The sequence below is a fragment of the Schistocerca gregaria genome, chromosome 9 (assembly GCF_023897955.1).
Source record: "Schistocerca gregaria isolate iqSchGreg1 chromosome 9, iqSchGreg1.2, whole genome shotgun sequence".
In the NCBI taxonomy this organism is placed as follows: domain Eukaryota; kingdom Metazoa; phylum Arthropoda; class Insecta; order Orthoptera; family Acrididae; genus Schistocerca; species Schistocerca gregaria.
In genome coordinates, this window is record NC_064928.1 from 185,457,523 (window position 1) to 185,476,152 (window position 18,630).

The following is an 18,630-nucleotide window of genomic DNA, read 5'->3' on the forward strand; positions in this document are numbered from 1 at the left end:
TAACAATGACGTTCTCAGAAAATTTGGGTAGCCTCTCTTACAAGGGGAGTGGACAGCGTCAGACATTGTGTCATCACTGTGATGGACAAGGAGATGCAGTGTACTCGTCTGAGACAGCGCTATGAGCACCTGACAGACTTTGAAAGAGGTGTCATTGCGAGCCTCCATTCCGCTGGCTGACCAAATCGTGTAATATCCAGGTTTGTTTGACATTCATATGTGACATGAGCCCGATGTTGGCCTGCATCTACATCTACATCTACATCCATACTCCGCAAGCCACCTGACGGTGTGTGGCGGAGGGTACCCTGAGTACCTCTATCGGTTCTCCCTTCTATTCCAGTCTCGTATTGTACATGGATTGTCGGTATGCTTCTGTGTGGGCTCTAATCTCTCTGATTTTATCCTCATGGTCTCTTCGCGAGATATACGTAGGTGGGAGCAATATACTGCTTGACTCTTCGGTGAAGGTATGTTCTCGAAACTTTAACAAAAGCCCGTACCGAGCTACTGAGCGTCTCTCCTGCAGAGTCTTCCACTGGAGTTTATCTATCATCTCCGTAACGCTTTCGCAATTACTAAATGATCCTGTAACGAAGCGCACTGCTCTCAGTTGGATCTTCTCTATCTCTTCTATCAACCCTACCTGGTGCGGATCTCACACTGCTGAGCAGTATTCAAGCATTGGGCGAACAAGCGTACTGTAAGCTACTTCCTTTGTTGTCGGATTGCATTTCCTTAGGATTCTTCCAATGAATCTCAGTCTGGCATCTGCTTTACCGACGATCAACTTTATATGATCATTCCATTTTAAATCACTCCTAATGAGTACTCCCAGATAATTTATGGGGGTGCATGGGAATATTAGGGCAGGCAAACACCATCCTCAAGATTCTGGTCGACGGCGTCTGAACACCACAAGGGTAGATCGCTGCTCTGTGCATCACACACATTATAACTGCTTTGTACTATTGGGGAGAGTATGGTTCGAATTTATGACGCCCTTCGCAGCTGAATCAGTGCAAGGAACCAGGTCAGAATGGGTGCATGGTCTTACTGATAAACAGGCTCAGAGTTCCTTCCTAATTACTTACCGAGGTGGTGCAGTGGTTAGCTGACTGGACTCAAATTTGGGGGGAGGACGGTTGGAATCCACGTCCGGCCATCCTGATTTAGGTTTCCTGTGATTTTCTTAAAGCGCTTCAGGCAAATGCCGGGATGGTTCCTTTGAAAGGGCACAGCTGATTTCCTCCCCCATCCTTCCTTAATCCGATGGGACCGATGACTTTGCTGTTTGTTCCTCTCCCCCAAACCAACCAACTAACCTCAACCTATCACTGTGTAGACTGCTATCACAACAAGAAATATAAAGTAACCTCTATGCAAGATTTCCCACTACACGAGAAGAAAGAAAAGTAACATTGTAAATCTGACTCGATTTTGTTATCACTTTAATAACGTCACGTATCCTCTCAACCTGTGTGGTATCATTTCTTTTCCTTTTCGCCTTATGCATGTCTCGCCTTTTTTTGTCAGATAGTGTATATGAATCGCCGACAGCCTTGCCGCCATGGTAACTCCCTTTCCCGTCAGATCACCGACGTTAAGCACTGTCGGGCATGGCTAGCACTTGGATGGGTCACCGTCCGGTCTGCTGCGTGATGTCTGCAAGCGTGGTGCACTCAGCCCTTCTGAGGCCAATTGGGAAGCTACTTGACTGAGGAGTAGTGGCTCCATCTCGTAAACTGACAATAGCCGGGAGTGCGGTGTGCTCACCACTTCCCCTCCACATCCGCATCCAGTTTCATTTAAGGACTGAGGATGACTCGGCAGTCGGCCGGTTCTGCTGGGCCTTCCCAGGCCTATTCGGATGAATTTCAGTTAATTTTTTAGAAGACATGAATCATTTAATAAGATAAGAGTATTTAATGGGGCAGCAAGGCTCCAAACTTCGCAAAATATAATTCCATTTTTCACTTCAGCCCTTGTACTATCATTGTAATTTATTTCACGCCATCAGTTGTTGATGCGCCATTTTCAGGTGCTATACGTATCAGGGTGTATACAAAAGCGCAGCTATCATATGAGAATGCAACTGCAGTAGTTGTATTCTCGAGCCTGCCGGGGTGGCCGAGGGTTCTAGGCGCTACAGTGTGGAACCGCACAACCTCTACGGTCGCAGGTTCGAATCCTGCCTCGGGCAAGGATGTGTGTGATGTCCTTAGGTTAGTTAGGTTTAAGTAGGTCTAAGATCTAGGGACTGATGACCTCAGAAGTTAAGACCATTAGTGCTCAGAGCCATTTGAACAATTTTTGCATTCTCGACTTGTAACAATGTTCCGTACTCGTCAACGATTTAAAATATCATTTTTGTTTACGTACATATAGCACTGCAGTAACGTTGTTTTAAATTGCTGAGGAATATGGAACAATGTTCCCGCTCCTGTCTGCTACGATAACATTTACTAAGGGTGCCGCACATAAAAACCGGAATGCCTCACTTACTACATCTCGAGTCGAATTGCTTGTGAAGTGGCAACACCATCTCGAAAGTTGGCTAAACTGCATTTTATGGACACGAAGCCCACACCTGCTACAGGAAAAGGAAGAGAAGGAAACGTAGTAGGGGTAAGAAATGAAAGAGGAAGTCATCTGGTAGAATTTTTCACAGAGCATAACTTGATCATAGCTAACACTTGGTGTAAGAATCATGAAGGAAGAGGGTTGGAGACACTGCAAGGTTTCAGATAAATTATCTAGTGGTAGCACAGAGATTTAGGAACCAGGTTTTAAATTCTAAGACATTTCCAGTGGCAGGTGGGGACTCTGACCACAGTCTATTTGTTATGAACTGTAGATTAAAACTGAAGAAACTGCAAAGAGGTGGGAATTTAAGGACATGGGACCTGGATAAACTGAAAGAACCACAGGTTGTAGAGAGTTTCAGAGAGAGCATTAGGGAATGATCGACAGGAACAGGGGAAAGAAATACAATAGAAGAAGAATGGGTCACTTTGAGAGATGAAATAGTGAAGGCAGCAGAGGATCAAGTAGGTAAAAAGCCGAGGGCTAGTAGAAGTCCTTGGGTAACAGAAGAGATATTGAATTTAATTGATGAAAGGAGAAAATATAAACATGCAGTAAATGAAGCAGGCAAATAAGTATGCAAACGTCTCAAAAATGAGATCAACAGGAAGTGCAAAATGGCTAAGCAGGGATGGTTAGAGATCAAATCTAAAGATGTAGAGGCATATATCAATAGGGGTAAGATGGATACTGCCTACACGGAAATTAAAGAGACCTTTGGAGTAAAGAGAACCACTTGTATGAATAGAGATGGAAAACCAGTTCTAAACAGAGAAAGGATCGAAGGACTATATAGAAGATCTATGCAAGGGTGATGTACTTGAAGGCAATATTATGGAAATGGAAGGGGACATATGTGAAGATGAAATGGGAGATATGATACTGCGTGAAGAGTTTGACAGAGCACTGAAAGACCTAAGTCAAAACAAGGACCCGGGAGTAGACAACATTCCATTAGAACTACTGGCAGCCCTGGGAGAGCCAGTCCTGACAAAACTCTACCATCTAGTGAGCAAAATGTATGAGACAGGCGAAATACCCTCAGACTCTCTTTTAAATTCTGAAGGCGGCAGGGGTAAAATACAGAGAGCGAAAGGCTATTTACAATTTGTACAGAAACCAGATGGCAGTTATAAGAGTCGAGGGACATGAAAGGGAAGCAGTGGTGGGGAAGGGAGTGAGACAGGGTTGTAGCCTCTCCTCGATGTTATTCAATCTGTTCATGAGCAAGCAATAAAGGAAACAAAAGAAAAACTTGGAATAGGTATTTAAATCCATGGAAAAGAAATAAAAACTTTAAGGTTTGCCGATGATATTGTGATTTTGTCAGAGACAGCAAAGGACCTGAAGAGCAGCTGAACGGAATGGACAGTGTCTTAAAAGGAGGATACAAGATGAACATCTACAAAAGCAAAACGAGAATAATGGAATGTAGTCGAGTTAACTCGGGTGATGCTGAGGGAATTAGATTAGGGAATGAGACACTTAAAGTAGTAAAGGAGTTTCCCTGTTTGGGGAGCGAAATAACTGATGATGGTCGAAGTAGAGAGAATATGAAATGTATACTGAGTAAGATGTCGTGGTCTCCTGACCTTCATTGCTTCCATATTCCGACCTCACAATCATGTTCCGCACATCAAGGCGCTTCATTCGAACCCAAACTCGATAAGAGTTGTCAGTGTTGTATGAATTCATGTAAACGACATGCACTTGACAAGTGAGCGCACCGTGGTTGAAATACTCGAGGCTGGCGTGCACACATACATTCCAGACGGTCACAGAGGCTTTTAGCTCTGGAGAGGGGGCGCACAGCGGGACGCCAGGCCCTTCAGAGGACGACCCAGCCCATGTCGGACGTTGATCGCCCGCAGCGGACAGCGTGGGCCCGAGTGGAAAGGGGGGAACAACCCCGTGTTCGGCTTAAAAGCAAATTCCGCTACATTGTGTGGGAGCGGCCAGCCTACGCATTCTTTACACATAGCACACAATTTCAGAGATTTTCACAGGGAGACAGCAAACGCCAAACGCCAAGGCAAGCTTCCGGATTGGTCGCCTTAAACGAAACGTCATTCTCCCGTTTTAGAAGAGCAATGCTGATTGGCAGACAATATTTCTGACGCCTTGAGCTGAAGGAATAATGGAAGAGACCGAAAGATATACCCCTTCACGTCTGGCGTGGAAAGGCGCCGTTCCGTTGTCGCTCTTGGAGCGAGAACACGTAACAAGAGCGTGCGCGCTCGTACGTGTACTCGAAAGAGCGAGGAACAAGTCTCTCCTCATTACTTCACTGGGAGAGCACCTTTGTCTAGAGCGAACCAAAGGGCGACTCTATATTGAGTCCTTGCGATTAAGCGTTGTTCACTGTGTTGGCCGACACACTTATTGTGCGGTTTAAACGGACATAGTTAAACGCCTGTGAGCGAATTTTGAGTGGCATCGCGGTGGACTGGTTATCTGACCGGTGTACCACGCCAATAGTTAGACTAGGGGCGAATAGGAATCCTTGACTTCATCAAGGCATAGGGAGAGTTTGATTGGCGAAGGTCAATCCAGATAGAACGAGAGTTATCTTTATTTGTCAGCAGCGCCAACAGTCATCGCAGCTTACGGTACTGTGCGCTACAGCAATTACGAGCCCCATATTTCCTCCACAACACTACACTTCACTGCATTTCACACGCGACAGCCTTGACCATACCTAGCAGCATTCTAAAGGATAATTATTCATGTTCAGTAGGCGTGTCTCTCAGTCATTCTGCCAAGTTAACTACCATCTTAAACTTTGTGTAGAAATTTCATTAGCGAATCCTATCCTTGAAAGGTAACTTCACATTCCGAAAAGAACCAGGATATAACTTGTTCAATTCATAACTAAAAATGCCATTGTGATTTCACAGAATTTTTGCAAACTAAATAATAATTTTCGTTAGTTTCATGTTTTTCTTACACTAACTAGCACTACTCCAGTACCCAAGTATCCCACTAGTTACGTAAGAAATTTTGTGAGTTTTTGTGTCATTTCCTTACAGCGGACGACTCCAGAAGATATTTATTGCTGAAAGTTTTTCAGGCATTTCTCTTTAGAAGGTTAGGAGCGTCTGTCTGACTTCTGTAGTAGTGTGGGGGTGGAAATTGCATCTTGCAGGAGCCACAAGGTAAAGTATACATAACTGATTAATCTGTTGCGCATAATAACAGAATAATAGATCAACCCCACACCTCAGAACTGGCAATGGCAAGGAAAGCGTTTCTGGAGAAGAGAAATTTGTTAACATCGAGTATAGCTTTAAGTGCCAGGAAGTTGCTTCTGAGAGTATTTGTATGGAGTGTTGCCATGTATGGAAGTGAAATGTGGACGATAAATAATTTAGACAAGAAGAGAATAGGAGCTTTCGAAATGTGGTGCTACAGAAGAATGCTGAAGATTAGATGGGTAGATCATGTAACTAATGAGCAGCTACTAAACAGAATTGGGAAGAAGAGGAGTTTGTGGCACAACTTAACTAGAAGAAGGGATCGGTTGGTAGGACATGTTCTGGGGCATGAAGGGATCACCAATTTAGTATTGGAGGGCAGTGTGGAGGGTAAAAGTCGTAGAGGGAGACCAAGAGATGAATACACTAAGTAGATTCAAAAGGATGTAGGTTGCAGTAGGTACTGTGAGATGAAGAAGCTTGCACAGGATAGAGTAGCATGGAGAGCTGCATCAAACTAATCTCAGGACTGAAGACCACAACAACAACAACGTGGAAAAGCTGAGTGCAGCTGTGTGTTCGTGCATCAGTTGTGAGAAGCTTGTATTCTTGAGTTGTTACAGATATGGGGCAGTTTGCAATAGAACAGCGAACTGAAATTGTGGGGTGTTAAACAAAGACAGGCTTCGTCAAGGAACGTAAATAAATGTTTTAAGCGAAGTTTCTTGGTACGAAACTCCTCACGACCAGCGCTATTGAAGATCTGTTCAGGTAATGGAGGACTGTAGGATCTGCTAAGAATGTGCAGAAGAATAGGGACTGACAGTGAGGGTCCCTGAAACTATAGACAGGATTCGCACGGACAACACAAGAAGTCCCTGCAAGTGGGTAATGAAGTTACCACAGCAGGTTGGTGAATCTCGTACATCGTGTACTAAAGAATATGAAATTAAAAGCCTATCATGTCAGTGTGGTGCACGAGGTGATATTCGAGGATAAAGAACAAAGATTTCATTATTGTAACTGGCTGTTACTAACGGTTATTTGGCCCCATTGCTTTATTACTTGATGTCAGATGAAACCTGGGTTCATTTGTCAGGTAATGTAAACTCCCAAAGTTGCAGATAGTAGTTGCATAACAACACACATACTCTGCATGAAGAGCGTCTCCACTCAGAGAAGGTAGGTGTTTGGTGTGCATTGCCCGTCATGTGTATTATTGGCCCCATATTTTTTAAATACACCTTAAATAGTGGCAGATGTCTAGAGATCTTTGACTCTCTCGGTGCACTATTAACAGATGCAGAGAAACTGTATACCATACTCCAACAAAATGGAGCAACCGCTCACACATCCATGCAAAGTATGGCCTACATCACCAACGTGTTCCCTGAAAACAGATCCGTCAGCGGAGGCCTCTGGACCTCAAGGTGATTTTTATTTAAATGGCGCATTAGAAAGCAAAGTGTATGCTAACAGTTCTCACACAAGACTGTCTCCAAGCAGAATATTACTAGAGGAATTGACAACACCACGCCTGCAAAATTACAGCGTCTTGCTGGTAACATCGTCACATGAAGTCAGCGATGCCTGGATGCCCATGGCCACCACTTCCAGCATTTATTATAAACAGATAGCTACATGACTGTTAGATATTCTTTTTTAGTTAGTTAATCCTTATTAGAATGCGGAAGGTAATGTGCACTGGTTTTATACGGGACACCCTGTATAACTAAATAACAGACACAATTTGTGAACACCCACAGAGGGTACCACTATAGAAGTAGCACTTGAAAACCCTCCAGGGTAGCCGAGAGCGCTAACGTGCTGCTTCCTGGACTCGGCTAGGTGGGCCGGCCCCGGATAGAATCCACCCAGCGGACTAACATCTAGGGCCGGTGTGCCGGCCAGCCTGGATGTGGTTTTTAGGCGGTTTTCCACATCCCGCTAGGTGAATACTGGGCTGGTCCCCACATTCCGTCTCAGTTACACGACTCGCAGACATTTGCAAAGCACATTCGCACTATTCCATGGATTACACTAGACACAGACAGTTGGGGTACACACTTTCCTTCCCGGGGGAGGGGGGGGGGGTTCAGGGTGGTGACAGCAAGGGCATCCGGCCCCCCTTACAATTAACACCCCAAATCTGGTTAACCATGACAACAGACTCCGCAAGTCACAAGTCGGGATTAATGCTTGGAAAGATAGAAGAAGCATTTGAAAACGGTACACAGCCAAAAACAGTTCCTGATGTGTTGTAAATGACAGCGACTGTATAACAGCCAAGGTGGGAGATGGAATTGTTGTGTTGGAAGAACTATACTGACGTGAGGTCTGGAACATGACAAGGAATTAGAATTCAGAAAGCGGACGTAGCTAGTTTGGTACTTAACTTTAATCCATTAATGATGAACGTCGTTCTTGAAGGTACATGATTCAAAATATCAATATCAATAGTAACTGAATATGGCGCCTTGCTAGGTCGTAGCAAATGACTTAGCAGAAGGCTGTGCTAAACTGTCTTCTTGACAAATGAGAGCGTAAGTAGTCAGTGAACCATCGCTAGCAAAGTCGACTGTACAACTGGGGCGAGTGCTAGGGAGTCTCTCTAGACTTGCCGTGTGGTGGCGCTCGGTCTGCAATCACTGATGGTGACGACACACGGGTCCAACGTATACTAACGGACTGCGGCCGATTTAAAGGCTACCACCTAGCAACTGTGGTGTCTGCGGGGACACCACAATTATCTTTTAATGGATCATTAAATTTGAGGTCATGCTGTGCTACACTGTGCACATGTAGGTTTATTTCGTTGTGGCTCATTATATCACTTATTTAACTATCAGAATGATAGTAAAAATTGGATCTCTTTGTGGACCATACCCATGTGCTGGGTTGTGTTCCAGCGATGACTATGTAGGGGATCTGGAATGAATATCTGAAATGACCCAGCGTCACTTCCAGCCTCAGTACCCGTTATAACTAGCGGTCTTTTCCTACAGAATGCTGCATGTAATAAAATCCGAAACGCCGGTGAGTGCTTACCTTAAAGTTCTCCCTGACACGAGTTGGGCTGACGCTCTTTGGGATGACTGCGACCTCCAGCTGCATGAGGAAGCGGAGCAGGACCTGGGCCGTGGTCCTGCCGTGCTTCTGCGCGATGCCCTTCACGACTGGATCTCCCAGCAGGTCGTATCTCGGCATTCTGAAATAGTAAAGATATACTCACATGGATTTTCGCCCAGCAGTGTCATTTGTCCTGTGTGACACTCATGGAAAGCGTGGTCAAGCACCCAGTCTGTTTACGTATTTCAGTTCCGTAAAGTAGGAAATCAGATACAAGGGTAATCCCAAAAGTAAGGTCTCCTATTTTTCATAAGTACATAGACCTGTTTATTTCTACAGTGGTTTACATCAGTTTACGGCTTGAACATGGAGCTATTTTTTGACATAATCACCATTACTGTCGACGCATTTTTGTAGACACTGTGGCAGTTTTTGTATGCCCATGCCATACCAGCTCGCCGCCATTCTGTTCAGAAAGTTACGAACCTCTTCTTTCACCTCGTTGTTGGAGCTGAATCGCTTTCCGGCCAAATATTCTTTTAACCTAGGGAACAGGTGATAGTCACCGGGCGCCAAGTCAGGACTACAGGGTGGGTGGGTGACTATGTTCCACTGAAACTGTTGCAGGAGAGCAACGGTTTGCCAAGCGATGTGCTGGCGAACGTTGTCATGGAGAATGTGTACGCCCTTGCTCAATCAACATTCCTCTTCTCCAATTCTGAACTGCCTGTTTGAGTTTTTCCAGAGTCTCACAGTATCTGTCAGCGTTAATTCTAGTCCCAGTGGGCATGAAGTCAACCAACAATACCCATTTCTGACCCCAAAAAGCGGTTGTCATGACTACCGGCAGACTATGTTTGAATTTCCGCGACTTTGGCGAAGAAGGATGCCGCCACTGGCGTGATTGTTGCTCGCTCTCAGGTGTAAAGTGGTATGAGCAGGTTTCGTCACCCGTGACAATTGAGTCTGGAAAGTTGCCCTGTTCGGCTGCAAGGCAGTGAAGAAATGCGCGGGAAGCATCAACTCATTGTCGCATGTGGTCCTCAGTCAGCATGTGTGGCACCCATCTTGCGCACACCTTCCGGTAGCTAAATTTTTCCGTTAAAATTCTGCGGGCTGTGTTTCGGGAAACCTCAGGAACCAACGTGCAGAGATCATCCAGGGTGATCCGCCGATTTTCACGCATGCTTTGCTCAACCTTCAACACTGTTTCCTCAGAAATTGACGGTCTGCCGCTCTTTTGTTCGTTGTGAATTTCGGTCCGACCAGCTGCAAACTCTCTATGCCACTTACCACATCCATGCACGACTCACCAATCACATCCGTCAATTGGCGATGGATTTCAATCAGCGCAGTGCCCTTTGCGTTCAAAAACCAAATAACTGCGCGCAATTCGCACTTGGCGGTAACACCCAATGGCACCTCCATTCTCAACGGCTGCCAAGCCAAGACTGAGTATCCTCGGCTCAGCCTCTCCTGAGCGGGAGCCCGGGAAACTGTTGATAGTGCATGTGTCCGATGGGTGGGACGTGAGCTCGGCGGCCCCTTTGGGGCCATTAGAGATTTGTAGGCCACGTGCTGGCACTGGTGTTCACCTGCTCCCTTCCCCCCACCCACAACAACACAAATCCAACACTGACTGTACGAGCGATCATCACCGTCATCCACACTTGACACTTCATAGCAGTTCAGAGGAACAATCTCCAGTAGTCTATGTGATGTTCTGGCTAAATAAATAAAATAATCTTCAACCTGCAACGGGACCATGTTCATTTAGCTATATGCTGTGAGTTCAAGCAGCACTGCCAAGAACAGTGACTGACCGAGGCTGAACCCCAGTCTGGTTTACAGCCTTAGTCTCTTATGAGAGTTGATTACAGAGACTGCTCCACCCAGAGAGCAAAATAGATCGTATAACTACAAAGGATGTACTGAACTGAATTGGGGAGAAGATAGATTCATGATACAACTTGATCAGAAGGAGTGAACCAGAGGCATTAAAGAACCGTCAGTTTCGTAATAGAGGAATGAGGTGGTGGAGTAAAAATTCTAGAGGAAGACCGAGACTTAATTACAGTTACTAGGTTCATATGGTCATAGGTTGCACTAGTTATGATGAGCTACAGATGTTTGCACATGATAAACTAGCATGGAGAGTTGCATGAAAGCAGTCTTTATAGTGTAGGCCACAGCCACCACCACCATCACAACCGCAACAACAACAATGTTTGCCACTCACTTCCGCGGCTGAGGTCGCTAATTAACACTTGTGCGGTGATACCCGACCTTTGGATACGGCAGTATCCTCGTGGTGGGAAAAATTTTCACTGCCAGCATTTGGCTAGAAACTGGAGGAAAGGTGGTAGCATCAAATTCCTGATCACCAGACTTTATCCCAGTGCCATGATTTAAATAGACCATGCGATCAAAAGTACCCGAACCCCCCCTCCCCCCTCCTCCCCCCCAGAAACATACGTTTTTCATATTATGTGCATTGTGCTGCCACCTACTGATATGGATATCAGTGACCTCGGTAGTCATTAGACATCGTGAGAGAGCAGAATGGGTCGCTCAGAGGAACTCACGGACTTCGAACGTGGTCAGGTGATTGGGTGTCACTTGTGTCATCACAAAATCGTACAGGCTGACCTCGTCTTTTGATTCACAGACTGCCGTCAGCTGAAGAGGGTCGTAATGCCTAATAGGCAGACATCTATCCTGACTATCACACAGCAATTCCAGGCTCCATCAGGATCCATTGCAAGTACTATGAAAGGCGGGAGGTAAGAAACTTGGATTTCATGGTCGAACAGCTGCTCATAATCCACACATCACGTCGGTAAATGCCAAACGACACCTCACTTGGTGTAAGGAGCGTAAACGCTGGACGACTGAACAGTGGGAAAACGTTGTGTGGAGTGACGAATCACGGTACACGATGTGGCAATCCGATGGCACGGTGTGGGTTTGGTGAATTCCCGGTGAACGACATCTGCCAGCATGTGTAGTGCCAACAGTAAAATTCGGAGGTGGTGGTGTTACGGCGTGGTCGTGTTTTTCATGGAGGGGTCTTGCACCCCTTGTTGTTTTGCGTGACACTATAACAGCATAGACCTACACTGATGTTTTAACCTTTTTGGTTCCCATTGTTGAAGAGCCATTCGGGGATGGCGATTGCACCTTTCAACACGATCGAGCACTTGTTGATAATGGCCGCGCGGGATTAGCCGAGCGTTCTGAGGCGCTGCAGTCATCGACTGTACGGCTGGTCCCGGCGGTGGTTCGAGTCCACCTTGGGGCGTGGGTGTGTGTGTTTGTCCTTAGGATAATTTAGATTAAGTAGTGTGTAAGCTTAGGGACTGATGACCTTAGCAGTTGAGTCCCATAAGATTTCACACACATTTGAAGCCGGCCGGAGTGGCCGAGCGGTTCTAGGCGCTACAGTCTGGAACCGCGCGACCGCTACTGCCACGGCTTCGAATCCTGCCTCGGGCATGGATGTGTGTGATGTCCTTAGGTTAGCTAGGTTTAAGTAGCTCTAAGTTCTAGGGGACTGATGACCTCAGAAGTTAAGGCCCGTAGTGCTGAGAGTGATTTGAACCATTTGAACACATTTGAACATTTTTTGTTGATAACGCACAGTCTGTGGCGGAGTGGTTACACGACAATGACATCCCCCTAACAGACTGGCCTGCACAGAGTCCTGACCTGAATCCTACAGAACTGGCCATTAAAATGTTTTGGAACGCCACTTTGTGCCAGGCCTGACCGACCACCTTCGATACCTCTCCTCAATGCAGCACTCCGTCTAGAATACACTACCATTCCCCAAGAAATCTTCCAGCACCTGACTGAACGTATGTGTGCAACAGTGTAAGCTGCCATCAAGGCTAAGGGTGGGCCAACACCATATTGAATTCCAGCATTAGCGATGGAGGGCACCATGAACTTGTAAGTCACTTTCAGCCAGGTGTCTGGAAACTTTTGATCACACAGTGTACTAAACGTCTCCGCAGTGTGTCATGCAGTGAGGGGTTGTGACACTGTTGCTGCTGCTGGCATCAGGTTTCACCTTCTCCATTCTCTCATCACCATCAACAACATCATCATACAACACAAACATTACACCCCACTCCACACACATATGCACAATACATACATGTAGTGACACAAGAACTTGTAATGGAGCATGTTGCAAATAAACAATCAATGTAAGCCTAGTAGTTGCATGATGGTTACAATGTTACAGCTACCAGGAGATCAGGGTGTACGTACTTGCTGACATCGCCGCCCTGCTTCTCGACGAACGAGTAGATGTGAGGGGTGCCCAGCGGACCCCAGGCGCAGACGGTGATGTCCAGCGCGCGGCAGAAGGCCCTCAGCTCACGCTGCTGGAAGTACGCGTGCATCTCCACCTGCAGGTTGGTCGGCTTGATGCGCGCGGACTCCCACACGCGCTTTATCTGTCGCGCGTTGAAGTTGGACAGTCCAATGGAGCGTGTGCGACCCGCGTCCACCTGGGCCTCCATTGCCTGCACAAGGCGAGCACAGCGCTCCGTATGCACTCAGCCCAACTCCCAAATCTACACTCTCGTACAGAGACTCATCCGCAAGCAACTTCCAAATAGAGTGTTACGAGGGGGTACCCAGAAAAACGACACACGTGGAAAGTGTCCCTCTGAGGCCCATTGTTAGTGCAATCAGTTGGCCCACCTACAGACTTGCTAAACATCTGGCACGATTATTAGCACAAAAATTGGGACATTGCGAACACCATGTTGTCAACTAGTAGAAATTTTTTGAGACACTCAAGAGGATGACCTAATGGTTAGCCTAAACGTTGTGTCACATTTTATGAGGGTGCCAATATAGGATACGCTCGATCTCTTGGCGCAACATTTTCCATCTGGAATCATTAAGTTGTACTGTCACGTCCTAACGACAACATACTTTACGTACTGCGGTGAATATTATGGCTGACGGCACAGCCATGGGATCATCGCTGTCTCAAGCATCTGCAAATTTCTTCATGGAGCACTTTGAGGAGCAGGCTCTGCAAACTACGACATTACGGGCGTCTTTCTTTCCACAATATGTTGATGACACCTTCCTGTGTATGTGTGTGTTGCCCTAGAACCTACTCATCCATACCATCAATCTTCATTAGTCATTTTCAATGGCAGCGAGATTTTCATCAGAGCATCAGAGTGGACACACCCAGTCCACAACACTAACTGGAAAAATATTCAGTGGGGGGGGGGGGGGGGAGGGTTAAGAAACATCAGTCTCCTATTAGGGTGGTATTGATAATATTGAGAGAGAATGAGGGAGAAAGAGATGGACAGCCATAGAGGAGAATGGAGAAGGTGTACACAGATGTGGATGAAGAGGAGATGGGCAGAGAGAAGAGTAGGGGGAAATGGACAGAGAAAGGAAGGAGGAGAAGATGGGCTGGGGGTAGGAGATGATGGAATGAAGGAGCAAATAGAGAGACTGCAGAGTAGCAAATCAGTGAAGAGAAAGGCATGTGGAGGAGGTGAACTGGGAGAGAGGGGGTGAAGAGACATGCAGAGAGGCGGACAGAATAGGCGGATAGAGAGAGGGGGAAGGGGGAGGTGGGGAAATAGAACAGGAATAAGTACATACCTGGGGAATGTTGGGTACTCTGTAAACAAATAAAATAATCTTCAACCTACAGTAGGACCATGTTCATTTAGCTATATGCTGTGAGTTCAAGACTGAGGCAGCACTGCCAAGAACAGTGACTGCCTGAGGCTGAACTACAGCCTGGTTTACAGCCATAGTCTGTTATGTGCGTTCATCATGGAGACTGCTCCACTTAGAGAACCAATTAGATCGTCCTCGTGGTGAAGATACAGCAGTTCGTCGATCATATGAATGGTGTCCATCCCAACATTAAATTTACTGTCGAGATGGAGAAGCACGGCAAGCTATCATTCTTGGATGTTTTGGTTGAGCGGAAGGCAGGACGCCAGCTTGGTCATTCAGTGTACCAGAAACCAACACACACTGATCGGTACCTGACCGCCAATAGGTTCCACCACCCCGTACACAAGAAAGCTGTCCCGAACACGTTGGTTCATAGAGCCAAGATTATCTCTGACGACAACCACCTACAGTCTGAATTGTAAAATTTAAAACGTGTTTTCAGAGAACATGGATACAGTAAAAGAGAAATCGCAAACGCTTTCAAGGACCGCCGAGGAAAGACACCTGGTGAATCAGTAGAAGAGACCAAACGGACTGCATTCCTGCCATACTGTGGGGCAATTGTTCCTAAGTTAGGACGTCTGCTGCAGAAACAGTGGCTAAGATCAGTGTTCCGGCCCGGCCCCAAGATACGAGATATGTTGCGCCCTGTTAAGGACGACATTGCCCTTCGAGTGTCCGGTGTGTATGGTGTACCCTGTGGATGTGGCAGCATGTATATCAGACAAACAATTCACACAGTTTCTGAACGTTCTACTGAGCACAAGCGCCATATAAAACAAAGGGAGCTTGACAAGTCGGCCATAGCGGAGCATTCCCTACAAAACGGACATAAAATGCAGTTCGAAAATACAAAAGTGTTGGCTCGTGCGTCTACATATTGCGACTCCGTTATAAAGGAAGCGGCCGAGATTCGTTTAAACAACAACAATTTCAACAGAGACCAGGGATACACGCTCAGCAGAGCATGGGGACGGGCTTCGGACATGGAAAGAAAGCAGAGACAGATGCGCGACGCGGGAGCGGCAGTTCCAAACGTGTCGCCTCCCCCTGGCGACACCTGACGTCACCGGTGCTGCCACGACCAATAGCTCCGCCAGCTGCCCGGCGCGCGCCACATTGGATAGATCTGATTGGCTGCTGATGATGACATCATGCCTTTTCATCATCTCTTTTCTCTGTGATTTACTGGATGGGCTAAACAAAAAGTTTCGAACGCTTGGCGTATTTTTTGATTTAACAAAGGCATTTGACTGTATTGATCACACAATATTGCTCCAGAAGTTGGACCATTACGGAATAAGGGGAGTAGCACACAACTGGTTCACCTCTTACTTTAGCAACAGGCAGCAAGAGGTCATTATTCACAATGTTGATAACGGCTGTGATGTGGGATCTGAGTGGGGTACTGTCAAGTGGGGGGTGCCCGAGGGATCAGTGTTGGGGCCGCTCCTGTTCCTTATTTATATAAATGATAGCCCTCTATTATCATGGGTAACTCTAAAATATTTCTGTTTGCTGATGACACTAATTGGTAGTAAAGGATGTTTGTGCAACATTGACTCAGTTTCAAGTAGTGCAGTACATGACCTCAGTTGATGGCTTGTAGAAAATAAACTAACGTTAAATCACAGTAAGACTCAGATTTTAAAGTTCCTAACACACAATTCAACAAAACCTGACGTTTTAATATCACAGAACGGGCATATGATTAGTGAAACTGAACAGTTCAAATTCCTAGGTGTTCAGATAGATAGTAAGCTGTCGTGGAAAGCCCACGTTCAAGATCTTGTTCAAAGACTTAATACTGCCATTTTCGCTATTCGAACGGTATCGAAAGTGAGTGATATTTCGACACGTAAATTAGTCTACTTTGCTTATTTTCATTCACTTAAGTCGTATGGTGTTATGTTTTGGGGTAACTCTTCCCATTCTAGTAGGATATTTTTGGCTCAGAAACGGGCGGTTCGGGCAATAAGTGGTGTGAGTTCACGAACCTCTTGTCGACCTCTGTTCACGAGTCTGGGTATTCTGACATTGGCCTCTCAATATGTATATTCCTTAATGTCGTTTCTTGTTACCAATATTAGTTTATTTCCAACAATAAGCATCTTTCACTCGGTTAATACTCGGCAAAAAATCAAACCTCCATTTGGACCGGACTGCCTTAACTCTTGTGCAAAAAGATGTGCAGTATACTGCTGCATCCATTTTCAATAAGCTGCCACTCGAATTAAAAAATCTTTGCAGTAATCCACGCGCTTTCAAATCGATGCTGAAGAGTTTCCTCATGAGTCACTCCATCTATTGTGTCGAGGAGTTCCTTGAAAAATTAAGATGATTTTCATTGTATTGCTGATAGCGTTAGCTTAAACTTATGGACTGATTTTCTTTCAGGTTCATGAACATTTATTTTTATCTGTTATTACTTTTTATGTTGTAAGTTCATGTGCTGACACGTTCCATGACCTTGGAGATTTGCTCCTCAATTTGGTACTACGGAGCTTGACATTTAAATAAATAAATTAATAAATAAATACAAGCGAGAAACCATAGCAGTCCCGGTAGTCAGTGAAGATGGCGGAGATGGCCATCGAATGTTCGAGGATTTTATTCGAACTGACGCGGCTGGGAAACCGTGAACGTTTTATTCAATTATGCCGTTGCGAAAGACTCCGAACAAAGTTTTTGGTGGGCAGAGCTTTTGATGTTTTCCATCGTGTCACAGACTGAGTTAGGGACACTGGTACGCGAGGGCACGTTACCTGCAGTGAGTACCAGCGTGGTTCAAATGGCTCTGAGCACTATGGGACTTAACATCTGAGGTGATCAGTCCCCTAGAACTTAGAACTACTTAAACCTAACTAACCTAAGGACATCACACACACCCATGCACGAGGCAGGATTCGAACCTGCGACCGTAGTGGTCGCGCGGTTCCAGACTGTAGCGTCCAGAACCGCTCGGCCAGAGCGGCCGGCCGCAGTGAGTACGCTACCTTCCAAATGGCGACGTGGTCGGTATCCATGTCGAGCATCACCTTGCCGTCTGCGCCCCTGGGGTAGCGGCCCTGCTCCACGTCCTGCATCCCCACCGGGTTGTGCACCAGGTACAAGTCGACGTAGTCCAGCTGCAGGGCGGACAGCGACAGCTTGATGTACTTCTCCACCGCTGACGCCCTGTTGCCCATCATCGGCAGCTGGAAATGAAGGGTCCTCCGGTCAGCGCACTCTCTGCATCGACTCTCCCTAGAGGGGAATCATGACAACATCAGCACTTTAAAGGTGTTTACTCCGCTACTCTGGTAAGATGGTCATGTCACTTTGATTGTTACACTACTGGCCATTAAAACTGCTACACCACGAAGATGCCGTGCTACAGACGCGAAATTTAACCGACAGGCAGAAGATGCTGTGGTATGCAAATGATTAGCTTTTCAGAGCATTCACACAAGGTTGACGCCGGTGGCGACCCCTACAACATGCTGACATGAGAAAAGCTTCCGACCGATTTCTCATACACAAACAGCAGTTGGCGGGGGTTGCCAGGTGAAACGTTGTTGCGATGCTTCGTTTGAGGAGGTGAAATGCGTCCATCACGTTTCCGACTTTGATAAAGGTCGGATTGTAGCCTATCGTAATTACGGTTTATCGTATCGCGACACTGCTGCTCGCGTTGGTCGAGATCCAATGACTGTTAGCAGAATATGGAATCGGTGGGTTCAGGAGGGTAATATGGAACGCCGTGCTGGATCTCAACGGTCTCGTATCACTAGCAGTCCAGATGACAGGCATCTTATCCGCATGGCTGTAACGGATCGTGCAGCCACGTCTCGATCCCTGAGTCAACAGATGGGGACGTTTGCAAGACAACAACCATCTGCAACAACAGTTCGACGACGTTTGCAGCAGCATGGACTATCAGCTTGGAGACCATGGCTGCGGTTACCCTTGACGCTGCATCACAGACAGGAGCGCATGCGATGGTGTACTCGACGACGAACCTGGGTGCAAGAATGGCAAAACGTCATTTTTCGGATGAATCCAGGTTCTG

General features: G+C 46.3%; 1 protein-coding gene across 1 annotated transcript in view; it reads right to left on the minus strand.

Annotated features, from left to right (window-relative positions):
• Positions 1–18,630, minus strand: part of LOC126291778 (1,5-anhydro-D-fructose reductase-like) — a 44,964-nt gene that overhangs the window by 11,137 nt on the left and 15,197 nt on the right. The window contains exons 3-5 of the mRNA XM_049985468.1: positions 17,576–17,776; positions 13,125–13,381; positions 8,829–8,988 (exon numbers count right to left, since the gene is read on the minus strand). Of these exons, the coding sequence (XP_049841425.1) occupies positions 8,829–8,988; positions 13,125–13,381; positions 17,576–17,776 (618 nt within the window). The remainder of the gene's footprint in view (positions 1–8,828; positions 8,989–13,124; positions 13,382–17,575; positions 17,777–18,630) is intronic.